General features: G+C 45.8%; 1 protein-coding gene across 1 annotated transcript in view; it reads left to right on the forward strand.

Annotated features, from left to right (window-relative positions):
- LOC113961062 (SET-binding protein-like) overlaps positions 1-21,409 on the forward strand; it is a 451,480-nt gene that overhangs the window by 166,401 nt on the left and 263,670 nt on the right. The window contains exon 3 of the mRNA XM_027671085.1: positions 13,732-13,803. Within this exon, the coding sequence (XP_027526886.1) occupies positions 13,732-13,803 (72 nt within the window). The remainder of the gene's footprint in view (positions 1-13,731; positions 13,804-21,409) is intronic.

The raw sequence follows: 21,409 nt of genomic DNA on the forward strand, positions 1-21,409 counted from the left end.
ATCAAAGATTCAAAAATATCCCATGACTCACAGGGTTAAATCACCCACTGTGAAACTCCCTGCCCAGGTCATGCCGTTTGGCTCCAGTCTCTGTCCAAGTTCTGTAATACAGGGATGCTTCTGTGTGGCCTCTTATCTTGTGGAAGAGCAGCAACGTTGGGTGCACGCAAGCCCTGGGCTGCTCTGCTACACACTTTGACCTGGACTGAATGATCCTTGTGGGTCCCTTCCAACTCAGGATATTCTGATTCTATGATTCTCAGCAGGAGGGGAAGAAAGGACTTGATTTGACAGCCTGGATTTTCACATTTAGGGTTCAAGCAAGCATGTTCAGAGATTTCCAATAGCTGCCCTGTAGACATTTGGCTGCTCTGGCAAAAGCCCCGCACAGCTGAAACCTTGCTCAGCGATCTGTGCTGTGGGACCTGTCCATAGAGGACAAAACAGAGGCGCAGAGCGAAAGTGACACCACTGTGAAGGGAGATTTGTGCAACACCTGTCCGCATTGTGCCTGGAGCAAGCCGATGTCATTTATATTTATGAGTATTTTTATTAAAAGTAGGTCCTAGAGCAAACAGACCTCCCAGTGTGGCTTTTTTAATTAAATGAGCTGATTTGATCTCAAAAAAACAATCAACAAGTGCTCTCTGAATCTTTAATCCATTTTTCTAATTAACTGTTCTCTAAAGGCTCAATTTCCTCTCCTGTCATGCTTTAGAGACAGGTAAAATACCCAGACTAGTCCCCCAGTTATAATACAATTATTTGGTGCAGGGGAATTTTTTTCACTTGAGTAAATTAGTTCTTAATTAAAGCTTTTTGATGTAGTGCAAAAGGAGTTATATTTGATACCAACAGATGTATGCTGTTTGATTTATAGTCCTTTGGGGTGTTGTTGGTTACAGTGATCCATTTCTCCCCCCTTACCCCCACAAAACACACACACACACACACACTCACTTCAAAGACCAATAACTGGTAATGTGTTTTCAATTAGAAGAATACTTTTTCTGTTGTTTTCACTTTTCTATGCATTGCTTGAAAACGGAAGAGCAATGTTTCATCACCTTGGCCACTTCCCCCACCGTAAAGCCCTGTACCAGTGGCAGGAAAGACATGTATGACATTTACAGGGTAAAGGCTCTGCTTTGGGCTGATTGCTTTACCCTGAACGTGGTTCCCTAGCTTAGCACATTGCATCTGCCAAGACCAGCCACTGGCAGAGGATTTCCTCTGATTTCCTCCTAAAGCAAGTTGCATTTCTGCTGTGAGAACTGAGCCAAACTTCCAGGTAATGCATGAGGTGTTTGGAAGCTGTGTGATGCATTTGGGTTAGAGTATCACTGTATTCTTCAGTCTGGGCAGAATTAGAGACCTGTGTGAGTTGGAGGGTCTTGGGTTTGATTTCTAGCTGTGAAATTAGAGAATACAATAGAAAATGTTGGTGGAGGGGCTGGATTTAGTACAATTCCTTTTCTTTCTTCTAATCCTCTCCAAAGAGTAGATTAAATTCAATGTAATTTGGTGCTCTATCTTAATTGATTTACCTATCTCTAATTTCTCTGAAATTACTCAACACTCAAATGCTTAGCTATAACTGTTTCTCACCAGGCAAGGGACTACACACCAGGGGTATTTCCAGGAGAACATGGCATCCCAAAGGGCTGTCCTATAATGCCCTCTCTCCCCTTCCTCATCACTGAGGAGGAGAATGACCCTGGAAGAGTGCTGGTGGCTTTTCACTATTTAACATGGCAGTAACACATAGGTCAAGGAGGAGCTTTTCCATACATTATGCTGTTTTCAGTTGATTCCCAGCACAATGTTCATTAACTGTAATGGAAGTGGTTGAGAAGAAAGGGTGATTCTTCACATTGTTTTACAGTTGGGCTTCTGCACCAGAGAAATGGGAGTGGGACTTCCCAGTCTTGTGGACTAACACGTAGGGCATCTTTTAGAGATGTTACAAGCTCAGCTGAGCAAAGTAATAGGATCAGTTTCCCATGCAGAGGAGAGAGAAAGCCCTGCTTCTCCAAGAATCTGTATCCCAGGCAAGGCTGTCCTGCTGCTGCCGTTTAATTTGCTTTAATTTAATGGGGGGGGGAATGGATCTTAATTGTAAGCGCTATGTGCTCACCATGGTGGAAGCCACCACTGGATGGCTGGAGATGCATCCAGTGCCCCACATCACTGCCCAAAATACCATCCTGGGCCTTGAAAAGCAAGTACTGTGGTGACACGGCACCCCAGAGTGAATTGAGTCAGATAATGGGACCCATTTCAAGAACAGCTTAGTTATCACCTGGACAAAAGAGCATGGTATTGAGTGGGTATATCATATCCCCTATCATGCACAAGCTTCTGGGAAGGTTGAACGGTGTAATGGACTGTTGAAAACCACTCTGAAGGTGTTGAGTGGGGGGACCTTCAAGCACTGAGATCAGCACCTAGCAAAGGCTACGTGGCTAGTCAACACTAGAGGCTCTGTCAATCGAGCTGGCCCTGCCCAATCAGAGTCCCTTCACATGGTAGATGGAGACAAAGTCCCAGTAATTCACTTGAGAGGTATGTTAGGTAAAGCAGTTTGGGTTAACTCTCCCTCAAGCAAATGCAAACCCATTCATGGCATTGTTTTTGCTCAAGGACCCGGCTGCACCTAGTGGGTGATGCAGGAAGATGGAGAAACATGATGTATACCTCAAGGGGACTTTAGCTTTGGGTGAACTGCCCATAACACTGTGCCTGTATTTGTATGTAAATATTTGTAATATGTATATAGTTGGGGTAATGTATGTATGTATATGGTTGGAAAGTTTGAATCCAATATAGCATGTTGGTATGGGAAAAAATTCTGAGTGGATAATGTTTGAAAGGTATCAGGAATTGGAATAAGCTGAGTAACTTGTGTTTTTTGTATTTATAAATTGTGTTATTTATATGCATTTTTCTGCAAAGCATGATTCTTTCAGACCAAGCTCTCTAATAGATTCCTTCAAAAATTAATCACAGAAATGGAAAGAAACTTCCTCAGTGCTCTTTCAGTTTTTAAAATACACTACATTTTCTTTTTTTTCTCAAACCACAGTGTTAAAAAAGTAGTGGATAGCCATTTCCCACTTGGCCGTCAAAGGGTGAAATCCTTGTCTGGTATAAATTGGTGTAGCTCTATTCAAATCAGAGTGACTACATTAATTCATTCCAGCTGAGGCTCCAGACCTTAAAACACCAGTGAGGAATTTTGCACAGGATGGATTTTCAGACTGGGTGGAAGGTTTAGTTGTTTAGCTTAGCTATGCGTCTAGTCTCAGGGCTGTGGGAAACTGTATTTGACATCTGCAGCAGTGGTCGCTTCTACAAACAAGCATTGTTCCAGCCCTTTCTTCCTCCACTCTAATTTACAATCCATTTTGGCATATAAGCCATGCACCTGTGAAGCAGCCACTCCATTGTTGCTGTAGCCTGTGATCTCAACGGAGCAGTAAACAGCACAAGTGAATGGGAACCCCCATCTCCCGCCAACATGTCTTGCAAGTAAATATTAATCCATGTGTTAGTCACAGGCAAGAGAAAGGTCTAATAACTAGATTGATTAGCTCTGGGCCAGATTTCTCATCCGTTCAGCACTCTTGAAAGGGTCCAGATTTTTTACTTTCTGTCAAGCAAAAAAATTAAACCCATCCCTCCCTCCTACCATCTAAACTAAGAAGCTGCACAAGACCCAAGTTTTGACAAAAACGATCAGCATCCTGCAGCATTTAGCAGAACACAATGAACAGATTTTGCAAAGAGCACAGCATGTCATGGGTAATGGAGCTACTCCCCATTCACATGTGGACATGAATGAGGACTTGGGTCTCTTGCAACTGTCTTGATCACCCACAAGAAGTACCATCAGCTTCAAGTGAGAAAATACTTAGACTATATGTACTGTTCTGTCTAGAAGGATGTGCTCTTGTTTTGGAAGCCTGTGTAGTATAAACTCTTGGTCACACCTTTTCCACTTTGTCCATCATTTCTGTTGATGTGCATTGAGTTATCATGATTTGTACCAACTAAAGACCCGAGTCTTGGTCTCCAAACCTCTTGAATGAGCTGAAGATCATTGATCGAGGAATTAATAAATAATAGGAAAGACAGGAAAAAAGACCACAAGAAATCATTTAGAAAGAACATCATCTGGTCTTTAACAGCAAAGCATTTATTCTTTGCTACACGTAGAGTGAATGTTATGTGCTTTTAAGCTTCTCAAGGTGAATGGTCCAGGGACATAGGATACCTGGCAATATCCTTAAAAGTACACTGGTTTATTCTGATCTGCCTTACACACTGAGCAACATTACTTGAGACATCCTGATGTAAATCCATCCAGAGATCAAAATCAACCTGGCAACAGCTCTGTTTGTCCAGAGGACTTAAGCAAAACATACCACAGTCATCCCAGCAGCATCCTCCATGGGTCTATTTTACCTCAATTACACTCTAATTTATGAAAACTGGAGGGCACTGAATCATGTTCAAACTGTTTTCTTTCTTCCTTCTCTGACAAATCAGAGCTACTGCACATCTGATGAGTTTCAAGATTGGGTGGGGAAATAAGACTCACTTCAAGTCTTTATTTTGGTTATTGATTCAATAGTATTTACTGACTAATAACCACCCAAGGCTAACAAGCTCATTTGAACTGGGAATGCTGTGATCTCACATGTTATCTAATGGAAGAATAGACCATTTACAGATAAGTAGTCTGCTTAAGGTGGGAGAAATCAAGGCTTGTAGTCCTCTCTTAGGGAAACTAGCTTCTTTTTCTGTCAATTTCCAGGGAGTTTTCTTTTCTTTTAAAGTTTTCTATAGAATCACAGCACTATTTTCCTTATTTCCCTCATATTTATGTACGTGGGGATCTTTATCCAAATCACCTAACCTTTGGTAGTCCTCTCATCACTAATAGTGATTTCCCCCTCTGTATCTCTTCCCTGTGCACTTGCGTACGCGCACAAGTTCTTTGAGGCATCCTAAAAGCTTTTCCTTGCCTGTAACATTTTAATTGCCTCTTAAGCAAGATTTTCTCCTTGGTGAAGAAAAAGACCGTGATCAAAGTGCTCCATGCTGCCCAAAGGATTTCCTCTCCTCAGCCTTACCTCACATGTCGGGATCACTTTCTTCCCTCTTTTCCTTTGCTACATCTTCTCTGCATTTTGCACCATTGTTTTCTTTCTTTTCCAGGTTGGAAAAAACATCTCCTCCCCCTCCCTGGCAGCATGGGTGAAACAGACAGAGAAATCAACACAGCGTCAGCAAGAGTTTAGCCCCACAGTTGAGACCTGAACTTCCAACAGAGGATGTTGCCTAAAGATCCAGGAGAAAAAAACTCAGCAGGCCATTAGTATAGATAAGATAGAGAGCAGTTCTTTTAATTAAGGCCTTCTGACCACGGAGTACAAAGACACATGCCCACATACAGAATTCTTACACTTTTATATCTTTTACTAATTATCATATCTAATGTGGACATCCAATCCTAAGACCCTTTTTGCCCAGGTACCACTCTCAGAACTGCCCCACTGGAATCCCTCCAATGGTCTTGGGCCTTCTATCTTGTTTTGTCTACCATATCTCTTGTTATTCCGGTCCAGGTGCACATCTCAATGGAATGTTCTTGCTAAATATCTATTGCCTTGAAAAGACGGTTAAAAGATGGTTAAACTGAAGCTTCAGGAATGTGACACACAAACTGTGAGAAAGTAACAGTCTAAAGTGAAGGAAAACTCCAGCTACATTAAAATCTACAAAAAGTTAAAAATCCTAAAAATTCAAAGGCATCACAGAGCACAACTCTGGGTTACTGCACTAAAGCAAGACAGATTGATACCAAGGTGCTTGCTCACCCTGGGAAGAGAGGCATCAGAAGCCAGTTGATAAAAATTTTTAGGCACTGTCTTTTGTGAGCTTACAGCAGTGAAGGCTGTTTTTCCTGGGAAAGATCACCGCAGAGTGTATATTTACTGTTGTAACCCTCCAAACGACACAATATTTGGATGCTCGCTACACTGGGGGGATATAGCATAGGGGCAGTGCAGATTTTAGAGATGTGGAAACTGGAGATGAAGCATGTGAACTCAACAAGCTGCATACTATGTGAAGTTTTCAGCTCTGAAGACCTGAACAATCATGTCTGCCAAGAGTTAATGTGCTTAGAAAGAGAATAAAGAGAATGGGAAAATATTTTTTCTCACTCCAGTTTGCAACTGAGAACTTGTTAGTCTGTAATATCTTTTATTTATGGCACCTTTTGAATCAAAGGATCTGAAAGTGCCTCTATCTGGGAGTCACTTCAATGATGCTTCCAGGCAGGAATGCTTCTCTGCAGGAGCCTCCAACTGAGGTTTCAGGGTCTGCTTTGCCATGGACACAAGTGAGGGACCCAGTCTGCTTTGCCAAATGCCAGTACTTGGTACTAAAGACTGGAGGGAAGGGCAGAAACCCATCCTAAGACTGAGGAATAGCAAAGAGAGAAAACAGACATAAACTGTATGGGAGAGAGGATTCAGATGGATACCAGCTGACTTTGGAAGCGGACATTGGGAGGAACCATGGCCAATGCTGGGTGACATCTTTATGCAAAGAGCCCAGGACAAAAAAATCACAACTCTAAAGAGAGGATTTGGTGGTCCTACCTGGATATTGCTCCATCCAACCCAGTCAGATCCAGCCATGCTGTAGTAGCCTGGACAAAGCTCCAATGTGGACCCTGTGCAGGGGACACATCCCAGTGGCAGAGGTGCTCCTAAGGGCACAGACTTGAGGCTCAGTTTAAGTATGCAAACCCACATGTCCCTTAATGAGGACAATCACAGCAGGGCATCTGCTTAAGTCCACTTCAGCACCTGCCCATCAGCTGCTCCCCATGCAGCAGCTGGTGGCAGCCAAAAGACCACCTTCTCCATATGGCTCCTGGCAGCTAGAGGATATCATCCAGCCCTCCACTCTCCTCCTGTGTTATCCGTGTGGGCCAGGGAAGCAAAAGTTGGACCAACTGATGGGTTTACGATTCCAACCTACAATTTCTGCTTCATCCACAGTCAGGCAAGATTTTGCCAAGTTACATATTAGGCAGCTGCTCAGGACGCTGGTGTTTTGTCTGTACAACCCCAAGCTTGCTGTCTGTCTGTCTGTCTCCTGGTCTGTCTCTGCAACTCTGCTATCAAGCCAGTTACTCTGCTATTCCCCAAGGTGGCCTGAGCGTGTTCAGCAAGAACCAGCCTTTTTCTGGCACTTTTGCTAGGCTTCCTCAGGGACTCAGGGAGCGAGTGCTTATCTGGTTCAGTGTCCTCTAACTCCTGTGGCTTCCAAGGAGTCCTGATGTGCCTCAATGGACAAAGCAGTTCAACCAGGCTCATAAAATACTTCTGGGATACCAGCAGCTGCTTCGCAGAAATCACAGAATCACATAAATGGTCAGGTTGGAAAGGACCACGGTGGATCATCTGGTCCAACCTGACTGCTTAAGCAGAGTTGTCCTAGAGCACATGGCACAGGATTGCATCCAGATGGTTCTTGAATATCTCCAGTGAGGGAGACTCCACAACCTCTCTGGGCAATCTGTTTGTATTTCGTTTGTGTGGCTAGGTTTTGGTAGTGAAGAGGTTACAGGAATGGCTTCTTTGAGAAGCTACTAGAAGTTTCCTTCCTGTCCAGCAGAGTCAATGCTAGCCGGTTCCAAGACGTGCTGCTGACCAAGGCTGGGCCAATCAGAAATGGTAGTAACACCTCTGTGATAACATATTTAAGAAGGAGAAAAAAAAAGTTATTGTGCAAATGTAATTGTGACCAGAGAAGAGAGGAGTGAGAATATGGGAGAGGAACAACTCTGTAGACACCAAGGTCAGTGGAGAAGGAAGGGGAGGAGGTGCTCCAGGTGCCAGAGCTGAGATTCCCCTGCAGCCCAGGGAGTACCACAGGGATACAGAGATCCACCTGCAACCCATGGAGGAGACCCACACTGGAGCAGGTGGGTGCACGAAAGAGGGCTGTGACTGCATGGGAATCCCATGCTGGAGCAGGCTCCTCGAAGGGACCTGCAGACGTGTGGAGAGAGGAGCCCACACTGGAGCAGGTTTCCCGGTAGGACTTGTGACCCTGTGGAGGAGACCCACGTTGGAGTAGGCTGTGCCTGAAGGACTGTTGCCCATGGAAGAGACACCCACGTTACAGCAGTTCATGTAGAACTGTTGCCCATGGGATGGACCCCACACTGGAGCAGGGGAAAGACTATTCCTCCTGAGTAGCAACAGGAACGTGTGATGAACTGACTGTAACCCCCATTCCCTGTCTCCCTGAGCCACTGGGGGGGGAGGAGGTAGAGCTTGGGAAGGAGGGAGGAGTGGAGGAAAGGTGGTTTTAAGATTTATTTTACTTCTTATTATCCTACTCTGATTTTGTTAGTAATAAATTCAATTAATATCCCCGAGTTCAGTCTGTTCAGTTGGCTCTCTCATGTCCTTTCCATGAAGAACATCCATTTTGCCTCAGTCTTTCTCTACCTCCCAACCAAACCTGTCTCCTTCCTCCTTTGAGAAGGGGCCTGGGGTTTGCACATCCTGGCATGCACAAGGATCATGTTGTCTGCTTTTAGGGCATCTCTCACTCTCTCCTTCTTCCTCAGAGAAGGAATACACATATATGTCTACATGTGGGGTTTTTTTACCCCCTTCTCGGTCCATTGAGTGTTACATCATGTTTCACTCCCTTTGGTGCTCCTTCCACACATGCTGCTTTGGATTTGTTGGTGGGAGTGAGAGGTAGTCCCTCTAGAATCATGGAATCATAGAATATCCTGAGTTGGAAGGGACCCACAAGGGTCATGGAGTCCACATGTGGCCCTGCACAGGACAGCCCCAAGAATCACACTGTGTACCTGAGAGCATTGTCCAAACGTTTCTTGAACTCTGTCAGGCTTGGTGCTGTGACCATTTCCTTGGGGAGCCTGTTCCAGTGCCCAAGCACCCTCTGGGTGAAGAACCTTTTCCAAATATCTAACCTGAACCTCCCCAACACAGCTTCATGCCATGCTGTCAGGTCCTATCATTGGTTACCAGAGAGAAGGTGACAAGCCTATGGACAAGTCTTGTCTCTATGGACAAGCTAAGAGGGAAAAAGTGGAAAAAAAAAAAAGAAAAAAGAGAGAATAAATATTTGGAAGCAGAGTGTTGAAAAGGAGAAAAAACCAAATCAAATTTGGTGCCAGGCTGGAAGCAGCAGCTCATTGCCAGCACAGCAGGCTGAGAAGTTGCTGCTGGAAGCACTCAGTGCCATGTTCGGGTTGCTTAAAAAAATACACCCTCCTTCCCTCCCTCCTTATTCTGCCTCCATTTTTCTCCTGGCCCCACAAGCAGGTGGAGAGATTCAGTTGCCAAACACAAGCTTGCAGGAAGTTTGTATTTACAGCAATGCCAAGGGATGCAGAGTACATCCTGCCCCATGACGTGTGCACACACGTGTGCCCGTGAGCACTGCAGCTTGACTGTGCTTGGGTAGCTGTGAGTTGGAATGGACCTGCAAGGCATGTTGTGGGTGCAGTGGCTCTCCACTCTGAGGAGATGTCATTGGCAACCATGACACAATTCTTTTTGCCGTTGTGAGGGGAGGAGGTGGGAGGGTTGGGAATGGAAGAGAAAGGGTGTGTGTGGAAGGCTGTAACGCTTGGCTGGAAAAATTTAGAGGAGTACAAAGGAGAGAGCGATGAAAAGGGTGGCAGAGCAGGAGGAAAGAGGCTGTGAACTGGCTGCTGTGAAGGTGGGAAAAGATTTTTTTGCCAAGTGGTATGGTTGGGAGCAGACTGGGAGGGTATGTGGTGCCACAGGCAGCAGGGCAGGGGGGCAGGCTCCAGGGAGCCAGGCGGCTCCAGCAGCGAAGCAGTGGGGCTTTATTTTCTTCCTTTCTTTTCTCCTCCCTCTGCTGGGTGCTCGGAGGAGAAGGCAAGACAAAAAGCTGAACTGGTGCCAAGAAGGAGCTGCAAAGACTTGAAAATGGCACTCTGCGCCACACTAATATTTCGAAGCTGGGCTGTGCTGGAGAGCAGGGATGCCAGGAATGAGAATGGCTGTGGCTGCCGGGCCGCCGCCCAGGCTCAGAGGTGCCCTCTCTCCACCCTGCTTCCCATTCACCTTTTAAATGTGACTCAGCCACCCCCAGTGATATTTAGGGGTTCTGGGAAAGAGAAGGGGACCTTTTCTGGGGACTTGGGGTAGAGAGGGGCTCATCCTCTCCTGCCATCTCCATATTGTGGAGGGATTTTTATTTTTTAATTTTTTTTCATAGAGAATGTTCTGAAAAATATATATTTCTGGTATTAAGAGCCTCAAAAATAGCCAAGAGATAGAGGAGCTAACTAAAACTTTTATTCCAGTAAAAAGGAGAGTTCACTGGACCCAGTGAGGTCTCTCAACTTGATAGAGATCACAGACTCTTTTATCCCCTTTGCCTGAAGCGCAGGTCCCTCCCTGTCTCCCCATTGGCTGAGGTACTCCGGGGTCACAAACTTCCAAGCACACCTACAATGTGTCCCCCATTACATGGTCATTAGGGGAAGGGTCTCTAACATTTTCAAAATGGAGGTTACTGGTCCTTTGCTGCTGATAGGTCCCCTTGTCTCTGGGCAAACTGTACCTTTCCGTAACTGACAACTGAACAACCAGTAACTTGTCACTTCTTACTACTAAATGTAACTACACTGCAAACTTTGCAAGAACACCTATTTATTCCTAATAAGGGGGAAAGAAGACTTGATTAACAGGGAGTTTTCTAATTGTTTTCCTGTCGCCATTCCTTCCCCTCCTCCTCCCTGTCCTACTCCTCCTCTCTCTGTACCCATAAGGTTGCTTTCGTGGCTCTGTATCCTGATGCAAGGTTACTTGTAGGACACGCTAATCTGTGCTGCAAGGTGCAGCATCGCCTGAGTAGGTGTTTCTCTCCACTTCTCATTTGCTGGGAGATAAGGCAATTTCCAGGCAACTCCACAGCTCAACTGAGCACCTGGTTAATACAGCGTAGATGCTTGGGTTGCAAAAGCCCCTTCCTGCAAAGCCTGCCTGGATAAAACAAACAAACAAAAAACCATTAGGCAGAAACTTCAGCAATTCATGAGGCTGACTAATTTGCAAGGGAGGGAATGGAGTTTTGCCATGATTTTTGCCTGAAAGGTTTTGCCCTTTGTTGATCTCCTTTTCCCTCCATTTACAGGCTACGAAAAGGTACATAGGTACATGAAAGTACCTTTTTTTTTTTAAGGGGGGGGTTGTATTTTTTTTAAAAACATTTTTAAAATTAAGGTGATGCCAGAAGGTTTTGTATGGAGTAGAATGTCTGCAGCGATTGCTCCCTTGCTCTTCCTCAGCTCTCAGATGTGCCTTGTACCACGTAGTTGCCGCAGCTTGACTTCGGCTTGCTCAGACAAGATGGTATTGTCTCTTCTTGCTCTTTTATCTTTGTTGCAACTGAGGGATATGTAGTGCTTGGCCCAGGAAACCTTGGAGAGGGCGAAGAAACCATGGCAAATGTCAATAAGAGGGTTGGCCAAGTAACTTGGAGCAATCAGTGTGCTGTTGTACCTTCCACCTGATCCTAACTGTTCTTCATGAATAGAGGACATACGTGGCACTGGCACGGGTTGCCCAGAGAGGCTGTGGATGCCCCATCCCTGGAAGTGTTCAAGACCATGATGGATGGGGCTTTGAGCAACCTGGTCTAGTAGAAGGTGTCCCTGCTCACGGTAGGGGAGCTGGAACTAGATTATCTTTAAGGTCCCATCCAACCCAAGCCAATCTATGATGACCCTATGTTAAAAATATATGGGTTTGCACACATGTGAATGCTCTGCTTGTTTTTCAGTTGCCTCTTTGGACTTAACAAGATGAGCTGTGTATTTAAGCTACCATCCTCACCAAGGGTACATACCATACAGACCTTGCCTGAATTTCCCAGTTCTTGCTGATACCTTTGGCTGCAGCTACACTTCTTCCTATGGGCACAACCTCCTCTTTTTAACCTGAGATCCTTGACCATGGGATTCTAACCTACAACAGCAAATGGCAGGAGCAGGGATTAAAGCCCACATCACAGTGATCAGAGGAGACCCTGGTGTCTGTCCTAACCCACCATGCACCTGAGCAGGGCATGTTTCATGCTTTTAGATGTGGAGCCAGCTTGTGTTTACTACTGATTTAAATCTCTTAATAATTCAGTTACCAAATAATAATTCTCAACAGATTTATATAGAGGATCCCAAAGATGCAGACAAATATTAATGTGGACCAACAGCATCCATGTGTGTACAGTAGCAATGTGGTGTTTGTTATTCAGGAAGATAAACTGACAACAAATGAAGAGACATTCCTAAACCTTGTTATTTCAGAATGCAGACCTCTTTCATTTCCTTGATATTTTGACAATGCTCTGGAGTAAGGGAACCTGTGTAATGGATCTTGTCCGTCTTGGGGCAAAAATGTTACTCTTGTACTTCCCAAGTGGTCAGGTAAGCCATCTGGGCAACTTGGTCATATTTCCCAAGGAGGAAAGCTATTGACAAGTCTTTGTCTTTATTTCTCCCTGTATCAAAGAGGTCTCTCTGGATGTATTTCCCTGAAACATGATGTCTCACAAATCTCAAGTTGCTGCCTTCAAATCCATCATCCTTTTAACACTTTATAATGAGAAATGTTGTCTGCTTAGAGTTTTAATGAGATTACTTGTGTCTGGTAGGGTTAATTCAGAGGAGTCTTCCAAGGTTATCTTCCATCCCTTCTCCCCACACCTTCCCCACTCCCAGTCTTTTATTTTTTTGGACCAGTAACCTCACATTTCTGTAATCTAAATGTGCAAATGCTATGTAGTCACGGTCCAGTAGCTGGGTTGATCTCAGACCCCTGGAGTGGCAGATGGCTAATTTGTTGCTGATTCCAGTTACAGAGAATTGTGTCACCTATTATCTTTGCACAGGCTGCTGCTTAAAAGGATGCCCTGGGCAAAAACAGTGAAAAGCAAAGCAAAGAACACACTCTATGATCTGCATCATCACAGGTGAAAATATAAAATATTTCACCTTTGTGTGAAGGGCCAGAAAGGTGGACAAAAAAAGGAGAGGAGGAAGGAGGGGAAGAAGGGGAGAGGAAGACCTCATTTTCATACCAGAAGTGCAGAACAGGGCAAAGGAGGTTTACTGCAGTCACTATGTTGAATCACAAACACCCTGTTTTAAATGGTTTTACAATGTGGTAATCCTTGGCTTCAGCTCCCTATTTTAACTCCCAAACAAAGCAGGCAGTTTGACATCCTGTGACACCTTCTTGCCCTTCCAGCACACGTCATAGGAATCCATGGCACCACTCACTGCCATGACTGCTCATTGCATGCCCCATGGCTGCCAGGGAAAGCTGTGATGGCCCCATGATGCTGTTATGCTTACCAGGGCTACTTGCTACTTGGGAGGAGAAACCTATGCATTTCTGTGGGTTAAGGAGAAGTTTGAGGGAACTTCCAAAACTGTGTGGGGCCCAGGGTAAACTCCAGCACTGGGTGCTCAGAAGGCCCCAACTGGCAGGTGGTGGTAGGCATGCAGAAAGATGTAAGGAAATGGAGAAGGGCAGAGCAAACATTGAATGCTTGTGATAATTTTTTGCACAATCATTCCCCCAATCAAGGTTTTCTCTTTTCTCTTTACTCTGGGAAATGCCACAGAGTCAGATGAAGAATTTGGGAAGTGAGTGTGGGTTCCCTGTGCAGAATCCAGTAACGAAATCTGTGAACAAGGTAAGAACAGGGGGTTATGGCTGTGAAAGTTTTTGTTTCTTCCTTTTCCCTTTCCAAACCCATTATTGCAGTGTTAGACATGAAATTTTGATGTGCATAGCACAGAAACAGATATTCCAAGCACTAAGCAAAAGAGTCTAAAAAGATCAAGCTAAATAGGGCTTCTTTTTAATGCATGCCATTATGATGGTTTGGGTTTTAGAGCAGTTTGTATTGTATCCAAATGATCTATCTGTGAATTATGGTTACCAACATCCTGACACCAGTACCTAAATAGGAAGGTAAAGCCTTAAATAGGCCATTTGCATAGTGAGCTTCCATATGTCTCCTTGAGTAATTTATTTGCTTCACTACATTGAGATATAATGAGAATGAAACTCTTAGAACTGGCTTTGACTCTTAGGCTCTTAATTTCCTCACCAGTTATAGCCCACTATTAAGAAGATAATATCTATTTCCCTGTGTTCAGAAAGAAAAAGCTACTGTATTGCTACTCTTATTCCATATCGTCCAAGTTTATTTCTGAGTTTCCAATGGAAATGGAATGAGAAATGCCAAAACAACCTGCAGTCTAGGAAAAATGTAGTGCTGTCAGAGAAAGCACAAAGAAGGGCAGAACAGGATGATCTTGAATGAATACTACCTATCCTATCTACCTCACAACCCTGATGAAAACTAATGTTGTGGTATTTCAGTCAAGGTATGGATGCAATTTGAGGAATTCAATGAATAGATGCAATTTGAAGAGCTCTGTATTGGTTCTGTTTGGCTTTCTTGCTGCTAGGATATGAGGAAGGCGGACAGGTTGGTGCAAGGCTGCCTGAGTTTTCTTAGTTTTGAATATTTAGCTCAGTCTGGACCAAAATGCTCTCTGGAACTCTTGGTTCATGTTATGTTTCAGATCATGTTCATTAAGTATGGTTTCAGAAGATATCCTTTATTTCCAAACACATCTTACATGCATGACTCGTGTCCCACTTCATTCTCTTATTCCCATCATCCTGAAGTCAGTAAAACTTAAGTGTAGGATTGAGTGTCATTTTTTATTGGGATATATTTTAATAAGTGCTTAAGGTTTGTTTGGGTTTTTTTCACCCCCAAATCAAGGTCTTATTTAGTTTACTAGTGAAAGACAATTTATAGAATCATAGAATGGCCTGGGTGGGAAAAGACCTTAAAGACCATAAAGTTCCAACCCCCCTGCTATGGGCAGGGACACCTTTCACTAGATCAGATTGCTCAGAGCCCCATCCAACCTGGCCTTGAATATTTCCAGAGATGAGGCATCCACAACCTCTCTGGGCAACCTGTTCCAGTGCCCCACCACCTTCACAGTAAAGAATTTTTTCCTAACATCTAATCTAAATCTACTCTTGTTCAGTTTGAAACCATTTCCCCTTGTCCTGTCACTACATGCCCTTTTTAAAAATTTCTCTCCATCTTTCTTGTAGGGTCCCTTCAGGTACTGGAAGGTCGCAATTAGGTTACCCCAAAGCCTTCTTTTCTCCAAGGCCAAACAAACCCAATTCTCTCAGCCTTTCCTCATAGGAGAGGTGCTCCATCCCCCTAATCAACTTGCTGGCCCTCCTCTGGATTTGCTCCAACAGGTTGATGTCCTTCCTGTACTGGGCACCCCAGAGCTGGATGCAGTATTCCAGGTGGAGTCTCACCAGAGCAGAGTAGAAGGGCAGAATCACCTCCCTCAACATGCTGGTCATACTTCTTTTGATGCAGCCCAGGATGTGATTTGCTTTCTGGGCTGCAAATGCACACTGTCGGCTCATGTCCAGCCTCTCATCTACCAGCACCCCCAAGTCCTTCCCAGCAGAGCTGCTGTCAATCTGTTCATCCCCCAGTCTGTATTGCCCTGACCCAGGTGCAGCACCTTGCACTTGGTCTTGTTAAACCGCATGAGATTCCCATGGGCCTACTTGAGCTTTTCCAGGTCCCTCTGGATGTCACCTCTTCCTTCAGATGTGTCAACCACATCACTCTGCTTGGTGTCATCTGCAAAACTGCTGAGGGTGCACTTGATACCTTCATGTCATTAATGAAGATATTAAATAACACTGGTACCAATACAGACCCCTGAGGGACACCCCTTGTCACTGATGTCCATTGGGACTCTGAGCCATTGACCACTACCCTCTGGATGTGACTATCTAACAACTTTCTTATCCACCTAGCAGTGTACTCATGAAATTAATTTCTCTCCAATTTAGAGAGAAGGATGCTGTAGGAGACGATGTCAAAGGCTTTACAGAACTGCAGATAAATTACATCTGTAACCATTCCCTTGTCCAGTGATGTAGTCACTCCATCATAGAAGACCACTAGGTTGGTCAGGAAGGACTTGACCTTGGTGAAGCCATGCTGGCTGTCTCAAATCACCTCCCTGTCCTCCATGTTCCTTAGCATAGCTTCTAGGAGGATACGTTCCATGATCTTCCCAGACACAGAGGTGAGGCTGACAGGTTGGTAGTTCCCAGGGTCCTCCTTTCTACCCTTTTTAAAGACGGGTACAATGTTTCCCTTTTTTCCAGTCACCTGGGACTTCCCCTGACTGCCATGACTTTTCAAATATCATGGAGAGTGGCTTGGCAACTGGCAAAGACACATTCTTCATGTCTTATCCTGTCCTGACTGGCCCAAGGGCTACTGCATGGGCAATCTCCTGTTTAATCTGTTCAAAGACTTGTTGTTGTTCAGGGCCCCATTGGAAATCATTTTTCTTCCATGTCACAAGGTAGAGAGGACTTACAATCTGACTGTACTCAGGGATATGCATCCTCCAAAAGCCCATGGCACCTAGGAAAGCCTGTTTCCTTCTTGCTGGTTGGTGGGGACATGGCTGCTATTTTGTTAATCACCTCCATTGGAATCTGGCGATGTCCATCTTGCGAGCAGACCCCTTGACCTTACTTCGTTTAATGGCAAAACCAGCTCTTAGGAGAATCTGGATTATTTTCTCTCCTTTCTCGAAGACTTCCCCTGCTGTGTTCCCCCATATAATGATGTCATCGATGTACTGTAGATGTTCTGGAGCCTCACCCTTTTCCAGTGCAGTCTGGATCAGTCCATGGCAAATGCTGGGACTGTGTTTCTACCCCTGGGGCAGTCAATTCCAGGTGTACTGTACACACCTCGAAGTGAAAGCGAATTGTGGCCTGCACTCTGTTGCCAAAGGAATGGAGAAAAAGGTGTTGGCAATGTCAATGGTGTCATACCACTTGGTTGTCTTGGACTCCAGCTCATATTGAAGCTCCAGCATGTCCGGCACAGCAGCACTCAGGGGTGGTGTGACTTCATTGAGTCCATGGTAATCCACTGTCAGCCTCCACTCTCCGCTGGACTTAGACACTGGCTATATAGGGCTATTAAAGGGTGAGCGAGTCTTGCTGACCACCCCCTGGGTCTCCAGTTCACGGATCATCTTATGTATAGGAGTCACGGAGTCTTGGTCGGTGCGGTATTGCCGATGGTGTACTGTTGCTGTGGCCATCGGTACCAATTGTTCTTCAACCTTCAGCAGTCCCACAGCAGAAGGGTCCTCTGAGAGACCAGGCAAGGTGTTCAACTGTCTAATTTCCTCTGTCTCCACAGTAGCTATGCCAAAAGCCCAACGAAATCCTTTTGGGTCTTTGAAATACCCACTCCTCAGGTAATCTATGCCAAGGATATACAGGGCCTCTGGGCCAGTCACAATGGGGTGTCTATGCCATTCCTTCCCAGTCAAGCTCACTTCAGCTTCCAGTACAGTCAGCTGTTGGGATCCCCCTGTCACCCCAGAAAGAGAGATGGATTCTGCCCCTACGTATCTTGATGGCTTCAAAGTACATTGTGCACCAGTGTCAACTAAAGCCTTGTATCTTTGCAGATCTGATGTGCCAGACCACCGAATCCACACAGTCCAATAGACCCTATTGTCCCTCTCCTCTACCTGGCTAGAGGCAGGGCCCCCCTAGTCCTGGTCATGGTACTCACTGCGCTCTTCTTGTAAGTATGACCTGGAGGTCCCTTCAAGAGGATCAGACATATCATCATTCCTGGGCCGTCTGGAGTTTTGCCCACGAGAGACTGGAGCAGCATTTATCCTCGAAGAGTTCCTTGTGGTACTTGTTTCTCTTTTCAATTCATGTACCCGGGCTGCTAAGGAAGAGGTGGGTTTTCCATCCCACTTCCTCATATCTTTTCCGTGCTCATGGAGGTAAAACCATAGATTGCCACGTGGAGTGTACCCTCTCTCCTTAGCTGGGGGACGCCTGCTCCTGATAGCAGAGACTTTTGTTTGTCCTGGTGAGATATGGAAGATCCCTTCCTTAAATTCCTCTCTTAGCTTCTGGTGACCCTCTTCAATCTTCTCTTCCAGGCTTCAGACATGTTCGACCAGTTTGGTTTCCACAGATGAGACGTGGGCTTGTAATGGGGTGGTGACAGTGTCTTCATAAATCCTGAGTTTACTAACCAACGCACCCACCTTGTCCTCTCCCTCCCTCCATTGCAGCCTTGCTAAGTAGTGGGAATACATTTCTGGCCCCAGCCGTGCAAACTTTAACCACATCTGGGATGTGCACTGTACACCATCTGGACTTTTAGGGAATCTTTCGTCCTCTGAAAAGATTATCTCCAGTACGGCTAATTCCCTTAAGCACTGGATACCTTGTTCCATCATGTTTCACTGTCCTTGCTGTATGTGGAGGTCCTCCTTACAAAGGTATCTCTCCCTCACACTGGACAACAGTCGTCGCCAGAGGCTGGGAGTTTCCTGCCTCCTTCCAATCCCCTGATCAATGACTACATCTCGAGACAGGGATCCCAGTTGTCTTGCTTCACTCCCATCTAGAATTGTATCGTTAGCCGCGGCGTCCCAGATTAGGAGCAACCGGGTCAGAATGGACTCATTCGCCTGTTGCGTGAACTCTCTCCAGAGCTCACGTAGCTCACCCAGGGATAGGGACCGAGTGATTATTTCTGGCTCTGTCTCCTCTGCTGGATGTGAAGGTCCTGCCTCTTCATCATCATTCACTATACAAACTGATTTAGTCTTTGATTTCCTTTTCTGGACAGGGGCGACTGCTATTGGTTTCGGTTGTCCTTCTGGCTCCTCGATGGTTTGTGTGGACACGGTGCCGGTTGATTTATTTCTTTTTCCCTCTGACTCAGCCATGGTTTGGGTGGACATGATGCCTGTGGATTTGCTCCTTCTCTCCTCCCCCTGACGGTGCTGTACCATGTCAAGTAGTGTCCGGTAAGCAGTGGCCAGGGCCCAGCAGGTTGCTGTGAGCTGGCCATCTCTGGAACTGCCAGAGCATTTTTCCTTCACCAATCTTATCATGCTAACAGGATCCTGCAGTTGTTCAGGGGTGAATTTCCAGATCATTGGAGGAGAAAACTTCTCCAAATACTGGCCGATGTCCTCTCACTTCCCGTGCCATTCAACATTATCCACTCCCAGGGCAGGCCTCCAGACAACCTCCCTAGAAGGCCCTGTTCTGACCCTAAGCGTGGTGTAGACAGTACAGAGCAGACAAAGCAACACTAAGAACAACACTACGCTGTCTTTAACATCAAAAGGAAACTCAATATTTTCAAAAACTGTTGTAGCAGGTCTGAAGGGGAAGAAGGAGGCGAAAGGCTGGAAACAACCATTCCCTCCTGTTCCCCCAAAAGGCTGGGTGTGATTTTCAATGAGGCCCCAGAGGTAGCAACCCAAACCAGTACAGGCAAACAAGACTGAATACACATTCACATTGAAACTCACTGCTTCTGATGTTATGACGACATAAACATAGTATATTAATAAAGTAATTTTGATCCCTCTCCCTGGTCTTAAAGAGAGCATCAAAATAGGCAAATAGTTCCCCATCTGTGGAAATATGAACAGGTTCAGATACAACATCCACGTGAATACATCAAGCAACATGGTGATCAGGGAGTTTCTATATCCAAATACACAAATGCTTAAAATGAAATTGTAATTTTGACTTCTCTCTCTGACCCACGTTGGGTGCCAAAAAATGTGATGGTTTAAAGATAAAACGGCAGGAGAAATGAACCCAACTCAAAAAGAAATTATAAGTCAGAGTTACAATTTAATAAAATAACACAATAAATACAATTATATGGACAAACAATTGGTTTTAACCCACAAACCCCAGATGTATAACCCAACACCCTGGGGCACAAACAGAATGGTGTTCGTGGGCCCCCGTGCTGAGCCCCACGTGGTCCCCCTGAGTTCAACATAAAAGGAGAGGAAAAACCTGTTGGTGAGAGTGCTGGTCGCAGTCTGGTCGAGGTGGTGATTGCAGTCTGGTCGAGAGTGGTGGTTGCAGTCTGGTCGAGAATGGTGGTCTCAGACCGGTCGAGGTTCTGGTCCTTCTCTGGATCCGACGAACAGGCCCGGAAGTCCCAAGACCCCCAAGGTTATATACACTCAGGTTCGAGTGGGAATGCCCAGTACCTTCCCCAGGGCAGGGAGTTCCACAATGGGTGATTGTGAGTAGTGAGATATTTTTTGAATCCTTGGTGGCCCATTAGCAGACATGACCCCTCAGGCTGGGTGTGGAGGTGCTATTGACTCCCTGGAGGGGAGTTATCACACCTGAGTCATTGGTGTGAGGATAGGAACATCCTCCTATCTCACAGGCTTCCCAACACCCAGCCTATAGCCTGAGGGGCCAGGTGTGCTCTGGGCAGCTGCTGCAAATGGTCTGTTGTTAACAGTTCCTGAGAAATGACATAGAGGGTGTAGAATACACAGTTTGGGTTACACTCACATGGTGATGAACTGGTCCTGGATGCTCTAACTAGGATATCACCCCACCCCTACACAACTGAACATCTCTATACTCTTCCCAGGTTACCTGTCCTTGTTTCTGCTGCCTATCCATTTGCTTCTTTCCCTTTAGTTTGACCAGCAGTTCCCTACTCAGCCATGCCTGACTCTTGCCTTCCTTGCCTGATTTCTTGCTCCTGGGCATTGCCAGCTCTTGTGCTCTATGGAAGACTTCCTTAAAGATCTGCCACCTCTGTTCCACTCCCTTGGCCCTGAGGGCAGTCTCCCAGGGGATCCCACTGACTATCTCCTTGAACAGTTGGAAGTCTGCTTTCCTAAATTTCAGTGGCCTAACTTTACTCCTTACCTGACCCATATCCTGCTGGTGCGCAGGGCAGTCCCAGTGCCTGGCGAGTGAGATGGGGTGTTCCGTCTTGGTGGTTGGCAGCGGAGGATGAGGGGGGCGGTGGCAGGCAGCGAAAGTGCTGGCACACGTAGCAGCGCTGGCGGCAGGAGCATGGGGGCTCACCAGCTTGGCTGCCATCCCAGAACAAAGAGCGGCAGTCACTCCCTCTTGATCGCAGTGCAGGTACAAAGAGAAGCAGCAGTGGCATGGGGGAGCTGCAGGAACCAATGTGGTGTCACGGCAGGTACGACAGGAAGCAGGCGGGGGTCAATGCAGCATGTCCTTAACCAGCGAGAGGGGGCAATGGTGGAAACTTGTGCCTTTTATTCTTCCCCAGTTATCATGGGACCCCTTGTTCCCAGGAATCCCATCCCCTCCACTGCTCGCCCCCCGTCTGCTTCCTCGGCAGCCTCCGGACCGCA

This window comes from Neopelma chrysocephalum, unplaced genomic scaffold (assembly GCF_003984885.1).
Source record: "Neopelma chrysocephalum unplaced genomic scaffold, ASM398488v2 Primary Assembly neopelma1_97033, whole genome shotgun sequence".
Taxonomy (NCBI): domain Eukaryota; kingdom Metazoa; phylum Chordata; class Aves; order Passeriformes; family Pipridae; genus Neopelma; species Neopelma chrysocephalum.